The 18306-nt window shown below is 46.5% G+C and overlaps 1 protein-coding gene across 4 annotated transcripts in view; it reads right to left on the minus strand.

The window, feature by feature from the left end:
- The window catches only part of TACC1 (transforming acidic coiled-coil containing protein 1), a 184773-nt gene that overhangs the window by 92680 nt on the left and 73787 nt on the right, over nucleotides 1-18306 (minus strand). For all 4 annotated transcript variants that reach the window (XM_082255222.1, XM_082255223.1, XM_082255220.1 and 1 more), the window contains exon 2: nucleotides 10273-10349. In XM_082255222.1, the coding sequence (XP_082111348.1) occupies nucleotides 10273-10349 (77 nt within the window). The remainder of the gene's footprint in view (nucleotides 1-10272; nucleotides 10350-18306) is intronic.

Consider the following 18306-nt stretch of genomic DNA (forward strand, 5'->3'; position numbering starts at 1 on the left):
GCTAGCACTGGGGCTAACACTTTTGTGAAGACCTGAGGAGCAGAGGCGAGACCAAAAAGGGTAACGCTACAAACTGATAATGCTCCTCTTCCACAGCAAAGCAGAGAAAATGCTGGTGATTGGCATATATTTGAATGTAAAGATAGGCATCCTTGATATCGATACAGGCGAGGAAATCCCCCTGAAACACGGATGCCACCACAGTTCAAATGGACTCCATTCTGAACTTCTGTACCCGCACAAACAGTTTAGCACCTTGAGGTCCAGGATTGGACCCACTTTGCCTTCCTTGGGACTGTGAACAGGTCTGAGTAAAAACCCTAAAGAAATTCCGAAGTAGGAACCGGGACAATCACCCCTTGAAGGAACAGGTCTTGTACCGCCCCAAGCAGACCCTGTAAGCGGTCTGGAGACAGGTGCAATTTGGAAGGAAAAGAAAAAAAAAAAAACTTTGCCATGGGACAACAGCGAAACGCGATCTTGTGGCCGGACTTGGTGGACCCATTTGTCTTGCACTAGGGAAGTCCACGGGTCTGGAAACCAGCGAAGGTGTCCCCTCACCCCTGATACGGATGAGGGCGCACCTTCATGCTAAAAGGAGCCTTGTCCATGGGTCTGGAGAAGCACGATCTTGGCTTGCCAGACCAGGTTCATTTGGATCCTCCTTAAGAGGCCATGAAAGGCTCCGAGACCTTTTCGGTCAACCCTGAGGAACGAAAAAAAACCTCTTTGAGCCGAGAAGGAAGGCCCACATTTATGACAAGGTGCCTTGCCCTTAGTAGCCTGCAGAAGAAAATTACTCTTCCCCCCCCCTGTGAGACCTCAAATTATGTCATCTCCTTAGAAAGGAAGATCAGTCAAGGTCTTTTTCAAAGTCTGAGCCGCAGACCAGCACTTGAGCCAAAAGACACGCCGAAGGACCACTGCCAAAACAGAAAGGCGAGCCAGCATGGGAGCCGCATCCAAGGAGGAATCACAAAAACGGCAGCCCCTGGACCAGCTAGTCTGCCAGCTCAGCAAAGGCAGGGGGGAGCGGTTTCCCTTTCAAGTCACGGCGTAGGAGCTTAGCCCACTCAGTCAGAGTTTGCGACACTAGGGCAATGGCCTCATTGCCAAACCAACCAGATTGTACTTATGGCGGGCCACAGCCTCCTCCTTCCGGTCAGCTGGATCCTTAAAGGTCGGGGACTCTTCAACTGGAATCATGGTTGCCTTGTTTAATCTGGAAACTAGAGGGTCCACCACCTGTGACACAGTCCACCTCTTAAGAAGGGACTCCTCATACGGGTAATGCCTATTAAAGCGTTTAGGGACCCCACAGTGACGCTTTGGTCGTCCCCACTCTTTAGCGACCATTCTGTCAAAATAGGCAGGGAAAGGAAACACCTTTGCCGCTCTGGATGACTTGAGTGCCAAAGGGTACCTGCGCCTCCGCCGCAGCTTCAGCTGCGTCCTCCATCTTCAGGGTCTCATGCACAGATACAATCAGTGCATCCACCTGCGCCTTTTCGTGTGCGGTCACAGATGTAGAGGAATCATCCACCCCATCAGAGTATACCAAGCGCATGGTTGCAGACCCAGCTGAATGACCCACGTCCGCAGCGGCCAAATCAGATTCAGGATCTGATGAGATAGATGAGGCAGGGGAAAAGCGGGGGCGCTTTTTACTAGCCCGTCGCCTGTAAGCCACCTCCACCAGGAACTCAAGGGACTCCAGTACCGCCGTCAGTGCATGGATAGATGGTTGGGACCCCACAAAAAAAAGTTTAACACACTGCTAAGGGACAACCCCCACCAAGCTGGCAGCACCACCCGGCCACCAGGCACAAAACACCAAGCGATCCTCAGCAGAGAGGGAGAGGACCACACCAGACTCACCACCTGCAGAGGCAAGCACCTGCAGCCACCAGGATAATCTGCACTACCCATGCAATGATCACAAAGTAAAATGATCCAGGAGTCAGCACCAGGGGATGAGGAGGGGATCCCAACCGCCTAAATTGCCGCCCACAGGGCCCCACTATTTTTAATGGCAAACCACAGCAAAATGGCCGCCAGACTACACAAACATGGCTGACGTGTATAGAACACACAGGCTACAACAAAATGGTGGCACAACGAGGCCTACAGGGGCCCACGATTAGGAGACCAGGCCTCAAGGACAGATCCAAGCAGGATGGGGGGCCCTGGCAGGAGCCCCCACTAGGTACAACACCCCATGCACAATTGATCGTCCGGTCGGTGGTGGCGCACCCCCCTGGCCCCCCATCGCCAGTCAGTGCCCTGCCCTCACCGCAGGAAAGTGGTCAGACCACCCAAACAGCCCCAGCGTATGTGGAATGGGGGGCAAGATGAGGGACTCAGCAAGGGGGGATGCCTGCGGGAAGGAAGGGAACCCGGGGGTCTGACCATCCCAAGGAGGGGCCCACATCCACCCCAAAACCCAGAGACCCAGTTGTATGCGACCTCGCAAGGTGTTTAACTCGCAGGCCAGCCCCCGTCCAGTGGGGGCTATGTCGCAGCTGACCTAGCGTGGAGCTGAGGTCTGCGCGCGCTCGCTGGCCAGACTGGGGTGACCACTGGGTCTAGATTATCTACCCGTCGCCCAGTCGGGCAGTTGATTGTAGATCTCACAGGAAAAATCCAGGAGAAAAAAAAAATTCTATCTAAAAAAGAAAAAAAAAAAATGGCCAGGACCAAAGATCCCAGCAAGGAACTAGGTCACGTGTTGAATCGTTTTGTAATGTATCCTCTGGTTTCTGAGCATGCGTAGTCCTGCTCTTTCAAATTTTTCCAGACAAAAACTGTACTAATTAAAAGGAAAATCGGACGTTGTGTTTACAAAATTTTATAGCCTGCACCTACGAGTTTTAATTGTCAAAAAAGTTGGAATCGACTGTCGAAAGCACTATACTATCGATCAGATAATCAGCAGATCTTTCATCGGAAGAAATTTTACTTCCGATTTTCTTATTGTGTGTACGGGCCTTAAAGCGATTGTAAGGTTTTGTTTTTTTTTCCCTATAAAAATAATAAACATGTTATACTTACCTCCTCTGTGCAGTTGGTTTTGCATAGAGCAGCCCAGATCCTCCTCTTCCCGGGTCCCCGGACCCTGCCTCCTGTTTAGTGCACCCACGGCAAGCAGCTTGCTATGGGGACACCAGAGCCAAGCCACAGCTCCCTGTCTCCATTCAGACACGAAGCTGTGCCCCGGCCCTGCCCCCTCTCTCCTGATTGGCTAGCTGAATTTGATTGACAGCAGCGGCAGCCAATGGCGCCTCTGCTGTGTCTTAGCTAATTAGGAGGGAGAATCGAGCGGCTGAGGCACTCTTAGACATCGCTGGACAGAGAACGACCTCAGGCAAGTATTAGGGGGGCTGCTGCACACAGAAGGCTTTTTATCTTAATGCATTAAGATAAAAAACCTTCTGACTTTACAATCACCCTAAGCGAGACAGAAATATTGACTATTCCCTGTTCTATATTTTTGCGACAGTTAAAGCGATATGAAACCCAATACCAAAAATGTAATCTAGCCATAGTTTCCAACTGCCTCTAATTTCAAGGGACTGTCCCTGATTTGGAACAAAGTCCCTCTGTCCCTCCTTCCTCATGTGTCCCTCATATCGGTCTGATCTATATAGCTGTAAATAAAAGGCACATTTTTATCTTTCAAAATATTTCCTCATGCTAAACCTTTCCTCCAATTTCCAAATTGCTGCATTTGTAAATTTCAAAAGCCAGTATAAAAGGAATAATCGTGAAAAAAAAAAAAAAAAAAAAAAACCGGGTTAACCTAATATTTTTTTTTAGAATAAGGGGGCATGGCAGGGGGGAGGGGGGGTGTCCTATGCCTACATACTTGCTAACAGGTGTCCATCATTCCCATCTCAAAAAGTTGTGAGGTATGTATCAGGGATTTTTTACCGATATATCGATGGCCGATCTGCACTTTTCCCTGATATATCGGAATCAGCCACCAAGGTGACCGATATTGCTGATATTTCAGAAAGTGCTTGTACCTGAGTGATGCCTGCAGCTAGAGGCATCACCCCGGTACCGGCGTCCATAGCCGACGGTCAGCTGTCTTGTAATGACAACCGATGCGGCTGAGAAGCCGCTCGACTGTCATTACAAGGAGCGGGAGGGGACGTTCCCCCCCCCTCCCGCGGCTCGCCCAGGTCTCCCCTCCCACCGGGAGACCCGGGCAACCAGCCTGCATGGCCGCCAAAGACCCGATCAAAGCCGCATTCAGCTCTGATCGGGTCCCCATGCAAAAACCCAGAGGTGATGTCATGAAATCACTTCCGGGTACTCTGCGCCAGATTAAAAAAATTACAGCATTCAAAACAGCCCAACTTGGCGTTTTGAATTATTTTAAGTGCAGAGGAGGGATTTGGGGTCTTTTAGACCCCCAGATCCCTCCACAAGAGTACCTGTTAAAGAAAAAAAAAGAAAAAAACATTTTTTTTAAATGTACGAAAATATCGGCCTATACCGATATGCGATGACCAAAATATCGGTATCGGTGATGAAAAAAGGATATTTGTCGATCACTAGTATGTATACTGCAGCTTATCAATCATTAGATGTGGCGGCTGCATTAGGTCTCTTTTTAGGCTTTTCCCCTCTGTTATTACCTGGTGATCTGGTCAAGAACACACAACTCTGGATGAATGAGCAGAGGAGACAGCAGCATTGTCAGTCTGGGGGGAGGGGAGTGTTAAATGTATTTGCATATTTAAATACATTATAAAGTGTAAGTGCTTCAATTTGTTAATCAGTTACAGCAAACTGTTTTTTTTTTCCCTTTACATGAAGAAATAAAATGTGATTTTAACCACCCCAGCCAGTTGTTAAATGGTTTGTCTCATCCATGTAAACTGATACATTCTGCTGGAGAGCTTGTGCTTTTGAAAAAAAGACTTTCTGGGCAGATGAAAATAGAGGAAAGAAAGCCTAAAAAAGGAAAGGAAGACAGCCAGCACAAGAATTGTTAAGCCGCAATATCATAAGAGTTTGTTTTGGGGTTAAAAAGAAAAAAAAAGAAAAATACAAACTGCCAGCCGGTTTACGTAACGAATACTTTATGTATATGGATGCATAAAATAAAAATGGAAAAAGTTAACATAGAGAATAATATTTTCCTACGCACAGATGGCTTCCTGTTCAGTAAACGAACAGAAGAAAAATTCCTGTCGCTTTCAAGCCTGCTTGTAGTTTAACACAGCAGCTAAAATAGAACAGAGAACTGCACAGGAAGACTGTCTGAGTGCCAAATAGTTCATTGTCTTCCAGGCATATTTGTGAAGGTTTTCAGCAGCGCTTTGTGTTTCAGTAATGGGGTCAGGAAGATCAGAACACAAAAATACTGTGATTGGGTTTATGGAGAACACAACAAATTAGAAGAAGGTAAAGTGTCCTCAGAACATATCTATACATATAAGAATTTGAGCCAGGCAGAGAGCAGTTTTGCAGATTGTGGGATATATTTGGATTCCTCAGATCCTGTGAGTCATTCGCCCACATACTGCACATCTGAATCATAAACCAAGCAAAACAAGCTGTCAGGAAGCATAAAGGCTTTTATATTCTAGCGATGAGCAGATCAGTCACACGATGTAGAATATGCGATATGGAGGAATGAGCCGTGTAAATGTTACAAAGACATGGTCATCATCATCATCATCATCATCATACACCACAGTGAGAATTTCATTACAGATCTTCATTTTACAGCACAGCACTTTTGTGCCTTTTATAAGGTCAGGTCACCCAAAACTGATATATTCATATTGGGAAACCCACTGGCTTCTTCTATCTCTTAGATCAGGGGTGTCAAACTCAATTTCATCGCGGGCCGCATCAGCATTATGGTTGCCTTCAAAGGGCTAGTTAAATCTGTAAGATTACATGTCCAGAGCACCTCATGCCCCCTTACACCCTTATATGAGATGTCAAGAGCCCCCCACCATCAGAAGTCAAGAGTCACCCACCCTTCCTTACATCACAATGCACCCCCTTACCTTGTGCTGCTGCCAGGAAGATGTGGGTGGATCTGGGAACAAGAAAGTGCAGGGTCTGGAGGAGGGCTGGAGTCAGCTTCCAGAGTCTGCTGAAGGCTGAGATCAGGTGAGGCAGAGACAAAGTGGTGTTGCGGCTGCACAGAGAAGTGCAGGATCTGTTGGAGGAGTTCTGCCCTCCTCTCTGCTGCAGACTGCTGAGAAGGGGGGGGGGCAAAGATGATCCTTTATGCAGCTGCATAGAGAAACACAGGATCTGGCAGAGGAGTTCTGTCCTCTCTGCTGCTGACTACTGAGACAAGGTGGGGGCAGAGACAAGGGGGGTGCTGCAGCTGCAGAAGAGGTGCTAGGGCCACATAAAATGGCCTGGGGGGCTGCATTCGGCCCTGGGGCCTTGTGTTTGACACCTGTGTCTCAGATGGTCTCTCTGCCATGGTTTCTGGTCATGCTCCAGTCTACATTGGAGTTGTGATGGTTCCCAGTCCTGTAGCATTCCTCATAATTCTGTACAGTAATAAAACAGAAGGGCATTTCCTCTTGGTTTTGGGGAAGCTTGCACCCTCAGGAAGGACACACCACCTCCCGCTCTGCTTTCTTCCTCAGTGCTCCAATTCCCCTTTCTTGGCTCTCCTTTGAAGTGTCTGCTGCTACAATAAAAATGCAAAACAAAATCCCCCCACCCCCCCCTGCAAAGAAGAGAGAGTCTATACTTATCTACTGAGCCACTGATCTACTCTGTATTGCAGAGATACAGCTACTTGAAGAATCTTCAGCATCTGGCACACCGCCAGGTTCCTAGTTCCCAGCTGTGCTCAGTAGTTTGATACCTCAGCCAAGGGGTCTACAAACTTTTAAACAAGGTACCAGTTTACTGTCCTTCAGACTTTGGGGGGGGGGGGGGGGCGCTGGACTGTGGCCTTTGAAAGTAGGAAATGTCCTGGCATCAGTGGGTGTAAATGCCCCATCTTTGGTGTCAGTAAGAGAAATAGTGCCCCATCGTTGGTGTCATTAGGTGGGAAGCAGAATGCCTTTTCATTGGTGTCACTGGGAGGAACGGTGTCCCATTGTTGTTATCACTGGGAGGAATTGTGCCCCTTCTTTGGTGTCATTGGGAGAAATTGTGCCCCATTGTTGGTGTCAGACGAAAAAATATTGCCCCCAAGGGCCAGTTGAAAGAAAGCAAAAGGCTACAACAGTTTGGAGATCAATTGCACTTTCGGTTCCGGCGCCGAATGCTGTAGACGTGTCTTCCCTCGGCTCCCGCGGCAGGACTCCAAATCTGCTTGTAAAATCCCTCCAAGCACCTCATCGAGACCCGCGACACCCATCCCTCCCTCCAGGTATTCACCTAGCCTGGTTCCATACCGACCATGGACAAGTTTCTGGAAATATCCGGCCCGCGCGCCTCGCCGGGCCCGCCGCAAATCGAGGCCGCGGTCTCGGCCTCCGCCCCTGGAGATGCAGATACATGCATCATGGACACTGCTGCTCCTCCAGCCACCACAGTGCCATCCCTGGGGGACCCACAATCGGACCGTATAGCTCATGCTGTAGTGGCGCTCCTCTCCCCCACAATAACTGCAGCGGTGCAGACAGCCGTAACTGTAGGGATGCAGGGTATTAAAAAACAGCTTACCGAACATTCCCTTAGGATGCAAGAGGTAGAAAACCGGGTGTCCAGTATAGAAGAGGAGGTATACCAATCACACAACTTTGAACAAACTCAGGACAAGATCAATCAGTTTATCATGCAGAAACTGGGAGGACCTTGAAAACAGGGCTCGCAGGAGCAACCTCCGTTTCATTGGGGTACCGGAATCTATGCCACCTTCCGCTATCCCTGACTTATGTGCCCAAAAAATCCCAGAGGCCTTAGGCCTACAAGGCATATGTGTGGTTGAACAAGCCCACCGTATGTGGATACACTCGTCTGAGCAGTCTACCCCGCGATTATAGCAAAATATCTGAACTACGCCGACAAATGGGCAATTCTCCAGAGATTCAGACAGTCTAAATCTTTCCAGTTCGATGGAATGAAAATCCTCATCTTTGCTGATTACTCGGTCGAAGTGGCCAAAAAGCGTAAGGCTTTCCAGACCGTCTGCTCAAAACTTCATCAGGCAGAGATCAATTGCCACAGCCCTTATGTCATTCCTGTGTCCTGCAGTGATGTAGAGGCCAGCAGCAGAAACCAAAGAGCGCAGCAAGAGGTGAGGCGTCTGAAAGTGTCAAATTCTGAAGATTCTTCAGGAAGTTGTTTATCTGCAATAACTCGTACAGTCCAGATTGGCAGAGTCACTTTAATTATCACACTATGTGTGGCCCCTTTTTCTCTACTCCATCTTCATTGACGTAGACTATTGTATTGTGATCTCTTTGTGCTCCTAACCTGCCTGCTTCTGCTCCCCTGCTTTGCATTCATACTTTCCCAGGTTAATCTGTACTTGCACTCCATTTGTATCCTCTATGCTCCTTCTAAAAGTTTTCAAGACCTACCCTTCTCTGTGGCAACTCAGCCTTTGTTAATGTACTCAATACTTACCCAAGTGTCCCTCTCCAGTGGAAATCTGCTTCTACGCAAAGTTCTCAGTGCCTCCAAACAATGCCTTAACACCCCTACATCTCCACTCTGCTCTTGTGTGCCCAAAAATAGTAAGCATATTTCTGTGCAAAAATCATACTTGTCTGCCACCCCCCCTACTCAATGACTGTCCAAACACAAACACTCATGTATAAATAAAAAGTATAAGTAGATTCCAATTTTTTGACACCAGTCTGTACAAATGGTGGATCCTGCCCTGTCTAACCAAGGTTTACTCAGGTGTCCACCTTCTAAACTTTCAGCTCCCTCTGCCCAGCGTTCGCACTGCTTCCATCCCTCACTGCCACTGCTCTCCTTTTTACACCTTGGACATCCAAATGTAGAGTCTTTTAACACAAATTTTCAGAACACAAGACTTCTGTAGGCACAGACACCTAAATTAGGTGTCTTAGGGTATCAGAACCTCTCCTCTTATGTGGTAAGCATAGCCCTTAAAGGGCCCATACTTCCCCATCTACCCAATGTTTTCTCAGGTGTCCCTTCTTCTGAACTTTTAGCTCCCTCTGCCCAGAGTTCATACTGCCTGGCATCTCATGCATGTCAGAGCCACTACAAAACTCCTCTATGGTTAACCTGTTAAATGCAGTCCCTTAACAGTAAAGCTGAACCATACATTGGAAAATCAAAATGAATGACGATTATGTGTCTCAGCTGCTGGTGACCCAAGCTGCAGCAGATTTGTTCACTGGACTGGGCAACAGTCTCTGTCTATAGATTCCAACGCACTCTTCCCAACGCATATGTTCCTGTAAAAATGGCTGTATGTCTAAGTGAGTGCTGAAGCAATCACTGGCTGGAACAATGAGCAATCAGAATGGGGAAGGTCACCAGCACACCATGGAAAAAAGGGTCCAAAGCTTTATTCAGCGATCGCATTGTTACAGCAGACAGCGACGTTGTTTTGGAGCCTCCCAGGACCCCTTCATCAGCCATGTGACGATCCGAACATTGAAAATTAAGTTTATTACCCTTGAAATGGGCAGCTGGCAGGGGTACTGTATGAGAAACCAGTCCAATGATTCCAATGCACCCTTCCCAATGCACACGTTCTTATAAAAGTGGCTGTATGTCCAAGTGGGTGCTGAATCAACCACTAGCTGGAACCGTGAACAATCAGTACGAGGAATGTCGCCAGTACACAATGGGTCATCAAAAAAATAGGTCCAAAGCTTTATTCAGCAATCACATCGTTACAGCAATCAGCAACGTTTCGGAGCCTTGCATTTTTTGGAGACCCATGGTGTGCTGGTGACATTCCTCAGTCTCGTGTCTTTGGCACAATTTGTCAACCCAGCCTGACTATTCTTTTGGAGAAAATGATTGATCAGGCAGATTCAGGAAAGCTGGGCATTCATGCTTGCTAGGCAAAAAGACCTTTTCAGAGTCATATTAAACCCAATTGTCTAGCTAATATCTGAGCTCCATGGCCAGCTTATTGATGGTCTCAGGGCACCCTGGGCTGACCTTCTCATCCTACTTACCAAGAGACCCCCTCTGGCTAAGCAGTAGGGAAACAATTCTGTTATAGTTATGAAGAAGGATGAACTACTCCTGTATGATACAGTCTCACTGTCCCTGAGAGGGACATTCAGAAAGTTTTTACCATATACCGTATGTGGTACAGACATTCTCAATGCTGGTTACCTCGCGCTGGCTCCTTCACTGGAGATGAGATTGGAGTTTCTGCTTCAGGCGTGTCAAAGTTTCCCTCGGAGTCGGAGCTGTGGAAGACAGTAAACCAGTTTTGTTAGATTCTTCTCATTGTTCCTAAAAGATAAAGCTCTCTTGTCTAAGAAGAAACATCAGTTAGTGAACACTTCTAATTAGGGTCTAATTATGAGGAAATGGAAGTGAAAAATAAAATGGGGTATATCACCAGCTGCTCATACAAAACAATACACAGTATTGATAGCGTCAATAAATCAAAGTGTAGGAAACAGACACTGGACAACCATTATCTGGAGCTGAATTTCAACATATTAGCCAATACATCGAGGGAAAAGTCACGATACATGAACGTACAGTATGTAGTAAGAAGTACAAGGGCCTGCCTAATTAGATATTTTAGGTAAGTGCTCATATTAGACAGTTTTGGTAAGTCTAAAAAGAGACTGTACAAAGATTGTACAGTCAGATTGCATCATGTATGATTTATGGAGATCCCCCCCCCGCCTTTAGTCAGGAAACAAGCAACAGGGCATAGACAGTAAAGAGATATTACTATTAGGCATCCATTTCAGCCGCCATCTCCGGCACTGGCCCTATGATCACCAACTTGTCACTTGTAAACACCGAAGCTGGTAGAGGAAGTCTTCAGCACAACCTGATTCCTTTGCCAGCTTCTGTGTTTACAAGCGATAACACATCTCTTCAAGCAGCTCAAGTGCAGAACCCTCTATGCCCTATCTACTGTATATGACACAAAGGTGGACGATGAGGCCAGCTGCACCAGCCTTGCGGCAGCAGATCCTCCTGTAGCCCTTGCCCCCAGCCAGCACCAAGGTTTATGATATACAGGGCCGTCTTTAACACAGGGCAAAAGGGGCAGCTGCCCCTGTGCTTAGCCATTGTTGTGGGGCCCAAAGCAGCTGCCCCTTGAGCCCGCACTGCCCCACAAATAGAGGATAAGTGCATTTGGTAAGGCCCAAGAAAATATTTGCCCAGGGTCCAATCAATACTAAAGACAGCCCTGATGATATAGCACTCTCAGGTGAGTACTAGCTACTCTTCTACAACAGCCCCACTCTTCGCCACTGAAGTCATTGTACTGAGAAGGAAAATGGGTTTGGGGGAGAGCTCTGTACTGGGGAGGGGAAGGTAATTTTTGGTTTTATGCTTGCCTGTTACCCACATGTAATACACACTGCAGAGCCCTGTTCAATAGGCACTCCTGAACCCTGATCCCTGCACAATAAATGCACTTCTTATCCCTGCTCACTGCATGATATTCACTCCTGCAAACTGCTCCTTGCAAGATATACACATTTGAGCTCTGTGCACTGTGAAATATGCACCCCTAAGCCCTGGGAGAGACTTCAACCTGAGCCCTGTGCTATACAAACACTGCACAATTTACACTCCCAAATCTTGCACTTTGTGTAATATGCACTCCAGAGCCCTGCATATTACACATTCCTGACCCTCACACCCTGTTTGATACTCAGTTCTGTGCCCTCGTCCACATTCACAATTTGGAGCAGCATGCTGATTGCACTGCTTTGCTGCTCTTCCCTGGGACTGGGGGTGATCTGCATTCCTGCACCTATTCCCTGCTAACTACCTTTATTGGAAAATACAGGGTAAATTAAAAATAGAAAAAAAAAAGAACTGTTTTTTAGTGGTTTTTGATGGTATTTTTTGGGTAATGGAAGGTATTTTGCTGTCCCCGCGATTAATCATTGTAACGTTACGTGCAAAAAACACAATACAAATCTATTCAAACAGAAAAAGTAGTGTTGAGTTTCAGGAACAAAAAAGGATCATGGGGAGTGAAGGCAAAGCACACATTGCAACAAAACCACTAAATGTATTTCCTCTCTCACTGAAACAAAGAATAATCAGAGAGGCCAATCGCATTTACTGCTACAGTACATACAGAACCATAGCTAAGCTACATTCAGGGCCCATTTAGATCTGTGTGTGCGCATAGAGGTGTGTTTTCTTTGTAGTGTAAAGCCCCATACACACGTGCAGATTATTTGCAGACTTTTGTCTGCAGACTTACCTTTTCTATGTAGTGCAAGGGCCTGCCGGATTGCATACAAATTGAAAGTGTTTAGGTTTGACCTCATATTATATGGTTTTGGTAAGTCTGCAGACAAAAGTCTGCAGATAATCTGCACGTGTGTATGGGGCATTAAGCAGGTGCCTGTCCCCTGTCTAGGTGTGGTTCCTTTATGCACTGACACGCGTTTTCAATGCGTTTGGGCATTTAAAATTTGGAATGGGTAGAATTTAGCTTTCATTGACCATACCTGTTTCCAATGCATGAAAATGCGTGTTATATGTACTGCCACTAACTTTGTTGGGCCTCCCAATACACGAAGATGCAGCGAAAAATGAAAAGGTCAGACTTTCACAATACACTGCACTGCAACACTGAGAAGGGAACAGGAACTATATTTATTATGGGAAACTAACACAGGCATGTTAGCACGTCAGAATTTGTACATTAAAACGCAACAGGGTAAATAGGCCCCCACTCTAGCCTCCTTCATTTGGTATATTTAAGCGCAGGAGAAATTATCTTGGCAGTATATACAAATCTTACAAAAATGCTTCCAGTTCTTGTGTGTTATGTAATTGCGTTTACATGCGTTCGGGGTATCTAATCTCCTCCTGGATGCACAGAATTATATTTACTCCAAGCACAGCTAAACTGAATGCATCCAACACAGTGAATTGTACCATTTAGGCCTCGTTCACATGGATGCATTACAGTGTGCCACGTTCACCCACACGGGTGTCAATTTGGGAGCAGCGACCGTCAATGCAGCCACTGCGACCCAATTGACATGCATGGGACTGTCTGTACGGGGATGCACGCAACACCTGTGCATCCCTGGGCGAGTAAACACAGACCTCGCACACGTGTACAATTGTATTACACCTGTGTGAACGAGGGCTTCAAATCAATGCATGCATTTAGAAATGTCCTCTAAAACGTATATATAAACACGTATGTCACTGGCAGTGTGAATGAAGCCCTATAAACTCATTAGCAACAGTCTTGTTTCATTCCTCATGCTTTGTGTCCATACTGCCCCAAAGTCCAGTGATGATGTGCATGCCAGGTTTCAGTAATGATGTGCATGCCATGACTCAGAGATGGCTCATACAGAAATTGGATGCGGATTAAGGTTACATAGAGCAAGGCGGCCCTGCTGTGCTACACAGAGCTCTGGAATTGCAGCTGTTGCTTGCCCTGACCTCACACAATCCACCCTGAGGTGACCAGGTGACACAGAGAGTGACACAAGGAGACAAGTGTGACTTGTCCCTTCAGGAGTTTGTTCATAGCAGGGAAGAGGTAGGCAGGTTGGGATACGCTCATAACAACATTAGCATGATATATAAAATAGATCGGAGCTCTGAAGGGCACAGCTATAACAAGTCATTCAAGCAAACCAGCTTTATGTAAATTCAAAGACAAAAATGTAATCTATCACAGGTTACCAGCCCTTAGGTGTGGTGGCTGCATTTGATTTTGTTTTTTTAAGGCTCTCTAAAGGGCCCGTGCACACACGCGTTTTACCCAAGTAACAGGTCCACTTTATTGTTGGCCAAAGAACAGAACTTATTTCCCTGCATTTCCACGGCTCCTTTCAGCCACCAGAAGCGATGTTAGGAAGCCTCGGGTAAGATTTTTTTATTTTTTTTTAAAGATAGATAGAGATTAGAGATTGAGAAATCTATCTTATATTGTGGTACAATGTAATGCATGTGCATCAGAGTGCTGTTCAAAGGCACTATGGCATTTAAGTTGTGTTGCAGAAACATGCACCATATTGGCAATGTGTAAGTGGGCACTAGGGTGGTTAAGCTTTCTAGGATCAACCTAAATATCAATAATAGGTGGACTGATCTTGGAGACCCGAAAGCAGCCACTCACAACCTGGGTTCCTCCAGAGGTTGCTGGGAGTTCTCTGAGCTGTGGCTGTTTGACCACCAAGCAAATTGTGCCTGCATAGTTCAAGTCCAAAAGCACTTGGCAGAGCCAGCGGCAACACACCAATGAACTTTTCAGCTATGTGACAATTTGGCCACCAATGTAAAGGGGAGCAGTCTTGCCAGTGGCCACCAATGTAAAGGGGAGCAGTCTTCCCACTGGCCACCAATGTAAAGGGGAGCAGTCTTCCCACTGGCCACCAATGTAAAGGGGAGCAGTCTTCCCACTGGCCACCAATGTAAAGGGAGCTGTCCTCCCACTGGCCACCAATTTAAAGTGAGCTATATTCCCACTGGCCACCAATGTAAAGGGAGCTAAATTCCCACTGGCCACCAATGTAAAGAGAATAGTCTTCCCACTGGCCACCAATTTAAAGGGAGCAGTTTTCCCACTGGCAACCAATTTAAAGGGAGCAGTTTTCCCACTGGCCACCAATGTAAAGGGAGCTATATTCCCACTGGCCACCAATGTAAAAGGGAGCTGTATTCCCACTGGCCACCAATGTAAAAGGGAGCTGTATTCCCACTGGCCACCAATGTAAAGGGAGCTGTATTCCCACTGGCCACCAATGTAAAGGGAGCTGTATTCCCACTGGCCACAAATGTAAAGGGAGCTGTATTCCCACTGGCCACCAATGTAAAGGGAGCTGTATTCCCACTGGCCACCAATGTAAAGGGAGCTGTATTCCCACTGGCCACCAATGTAAAGGGAGCTGTATTCCCACTGGCCACCAATGTAAAGAGACCTGAACTTCCACTAGCAACAAATGTAAGGGGATCAGTCTTCCAACTGACCACTAATGTAAGGAGGCATTTTTCTAACAAACCACCAGTATCAGGAAAGCAGTCTTCCCACCGACCACCAACGTAAGCGGCATTCTTCTGACCAATGTAAGAAGCATTCTTCACACTGAACACCAATGTAAGGGGCATTCTTCCTTCTGAGCACTGATGCAAGGGGCATTCTACCCATTGACCACCTATGTAAGGGGCATTCTACCCGTTGACCACAAATAAATTAATATTTACAGGGGCCTGAGAATTATTTTGTCCTTAAGAGGCTGCTCCAAAGGAATGATATTGGTAAAAACCTGACAACTGCAGCTGTAAGATTTAGTAGTGTAACCATCTAGCCGTTGGTGGTTAGTGACATTTCCTTCCTATAAAGATGAGGATGTTGTCTCTGGTAAACATCAAGTTCTGCACATGCTGAGTCTGTGTGGTGGTGATGATTTGGGGAAAGTCATAAAAACGATCTCCTATAAACCAAGGAAGTCTTCATAAATACAAGGCCACATGGTGATCGGAGGACAAGACAAGTGCGTCCGGGCAAACAGACTTCACCGTCTGTTCTCAGAAATATTTTGCATGTTTATCCAACCGGTCACAACCTGCATTCACACACTGAAATCCTATCCTCAGCCTGTGCTACAAAGACAACACAAAGCTGATTTGAGCACCATCCACACACAGCTGTCCCCTTCAGGGCGTGCTGGATTCAGGTCTCACTCACACCAAGTGCTTGGGCTGTATTGCTCAACACGGGCCTACTGCAATGACAACCAAAAAACACAATGAGGGCAATTCAGTAGGGCATTTGTGACACATTGCTGCTGGGTAGTAAGCATGTAATCGGACGCCTTTTTGCCAAATTCATGAAAACCCTGCAACATTTTCAGTGTTAGTACAGACGCATGCAACAAATTTACGTAGTTCTTATATGCGACATGTTTACTTCATGGTGCTTTTGTTGCAAAAAATCCATAAAAATTTAAAAAAAAATTAAAAATCACAACACCATATTGGTGATAGGGAAAGCGGAGGTAAATAAGATCGCTTCCATGTTGGAGGAAATTGTCATGCCACACGTGTAGTTACTATGTGGCATTTTTGTGATAACTCTGCAACATAAATTTGCCTGGAACAGATATTTGATACATTTCCGATTTATCACCCAACTTCCCAGCTCCTTTGTCTGTACCATTCTGCCATGTCGCAGGAGAGATGCTTGGCACAGTTCTGTCAGCACTGACACAGACATGAATTTGTCCCACTACCACAAAACCGATATCTAATGAGTTTCTATGCCGCTCTTTTGCCTTGTTTACACTTGCTGAGCTGCGTTTTTACAACCCCCAACCACTACCCCTTAGGTTATGCTGGCCATACACTATACGAAAAATCGTTCAAACTAATTTTCGAAAAAAGAACACTCGGCTGTGAGAGCAGATGATGGTGCCATCATGTAATGACCGATAAATCATTCAATGGACATAAATGAATCCATTTTTTTTTGTTATTTTTCCACGTATAGCTAGTGCAAACAGTTTGGATGAGAAACACATTAAAGCGGAGTTCCACCCAAAAGTGGAACTTCCGCTTTAGGGAGTCCTGACCCCCTGACATGCCACATTTGGCATGTCATTTTTTTTGGGGGGAGCGGGTACCTAGTTTTGACAGGTACCCGCTCCCACTTCCGCTCGGAGCGCCGCGGCGCCCTGAACGGAAGTTCTCCTCTCCCCCTCCCTCCCTGCAATCTTCTGGGACATGTCGGAGGTCCCAGAAGATTGCCGGCCAATCACGGCGCGCAGCGCGACTCGCGCATGCGCAGTGGGTACCCGGTTGTGAAGCCGCAAACTGTCACAGCCGGGTGCCCACAGCAGTGATGCCGGCGCCGAGGATCGAGGCTTCGGGCGGCCGCATCGCTGGACCGTTGGACAGGTGAGTGAATGGCTGGAACTCCGCCTTAACCTTTCAATTTATCGTTCATTCGGCAGAGAATTTCCAAACCGTTCCTTTGTTTTTTGGCTCAAAAACATCACAACCGATTACTGCATTGTGCCCATTAACTGGCCGAAAAACAAAAACTGTCCACATGAACAAATTTCGGCCGATTTTTTGTATAGTTTATGGCCACCATTATTTCACCTTTACAAAAAAAAAAAAAATGCCTAAACAGGTAAGTTGTCTTTGTAGATAAAAACTTTGCAGCTCTGACTAAAAAGTTTAAGAACGCCCCTGCTTTAGGTGTAGGCCATTTACATAATACCTGAAGCCTGACTGGAATACTCCAAGGACGTTACTAAGTAAGGTCTAGTCATTGCTGTTCTCCTCCATCATCACAGGAGTGAGCTTTTTCTCTGATTCAAACCCCCCCTCACATTGCTCACTCTCTCCCCCCAATGCAATAGCTCTGAGCTGAGCATTGAAGAGCTGTGATGGAGGTGAACAGCAATGACCAGGCCTTACTTAGCAATGTCCTGGGAGTATTCCAGTCAGGCTTCATGAGGTATGTAAATGGCCTACACCTATAGCAAGGGCATTAATCAACTTTAATTGCACAGTTTGTTTTTAACTATAGACTTCCCTTGTCTGCATAGGCAGTTTTTGGTAAAGGTGAAGTAACCCTTTAAACTCCAAAGGCAGCTGACAAGAGTGTACATATGCCATGACCATGATGCTTTGCACTGTGATTCAGTGGGCAGTACCACCTGCCGATCGCAACCCATTCAACTAAATTGGGGCCACCCTGTTGGGATGCACAAAGTTGCTGTGTGGTGGTGCAGGGTTTTAAGGGGTAAAGTGGAACTAAACCCATTGATTTACCAGTTTCAAAAAACAGTTATATTCCAGGTATGCTGTCACAGTTGCTTGTGCTCTCAACCAAACTGTCACCATCATGACTGATCACATGTGCAGCACCATGGCAGTTGCAGATCAAACAGAAGCTAAGATGGCAGCTCCCTTGGATGAAAAGGATAGGAGGGTTTATTTCCACTTTAAAACAGGTAATGAGGAGGTGACATAACGCCTCCTTGCTGTCTGTCAGATGCCAATGAGGATCGCTCTTCAGAGTGTAACAGGAGTATAAACAAGCCCTTTATGAATTCCAGGGATTGTTTTGCATGGGCCCAGTTCACACTTATGCTGGCCTGGCCATACACTAGCTGAAAGATCATTTGAAAATCTGTCATTTGGTCCGATCGTTCGTTTTTCGTCCAGTTAATGGGC

The sequence above is a fragment of the Pelophylax lessonae genome (assembly GCF_965119305.1).
Source record: "Pelophylax lessonae genome assembly, chromosome: 4".
NCBI lineage: Eukaryota > Metazoa > Chordata > Amphibia > Anura > Ranidae > Pelophylax > Pelophylax lessonae.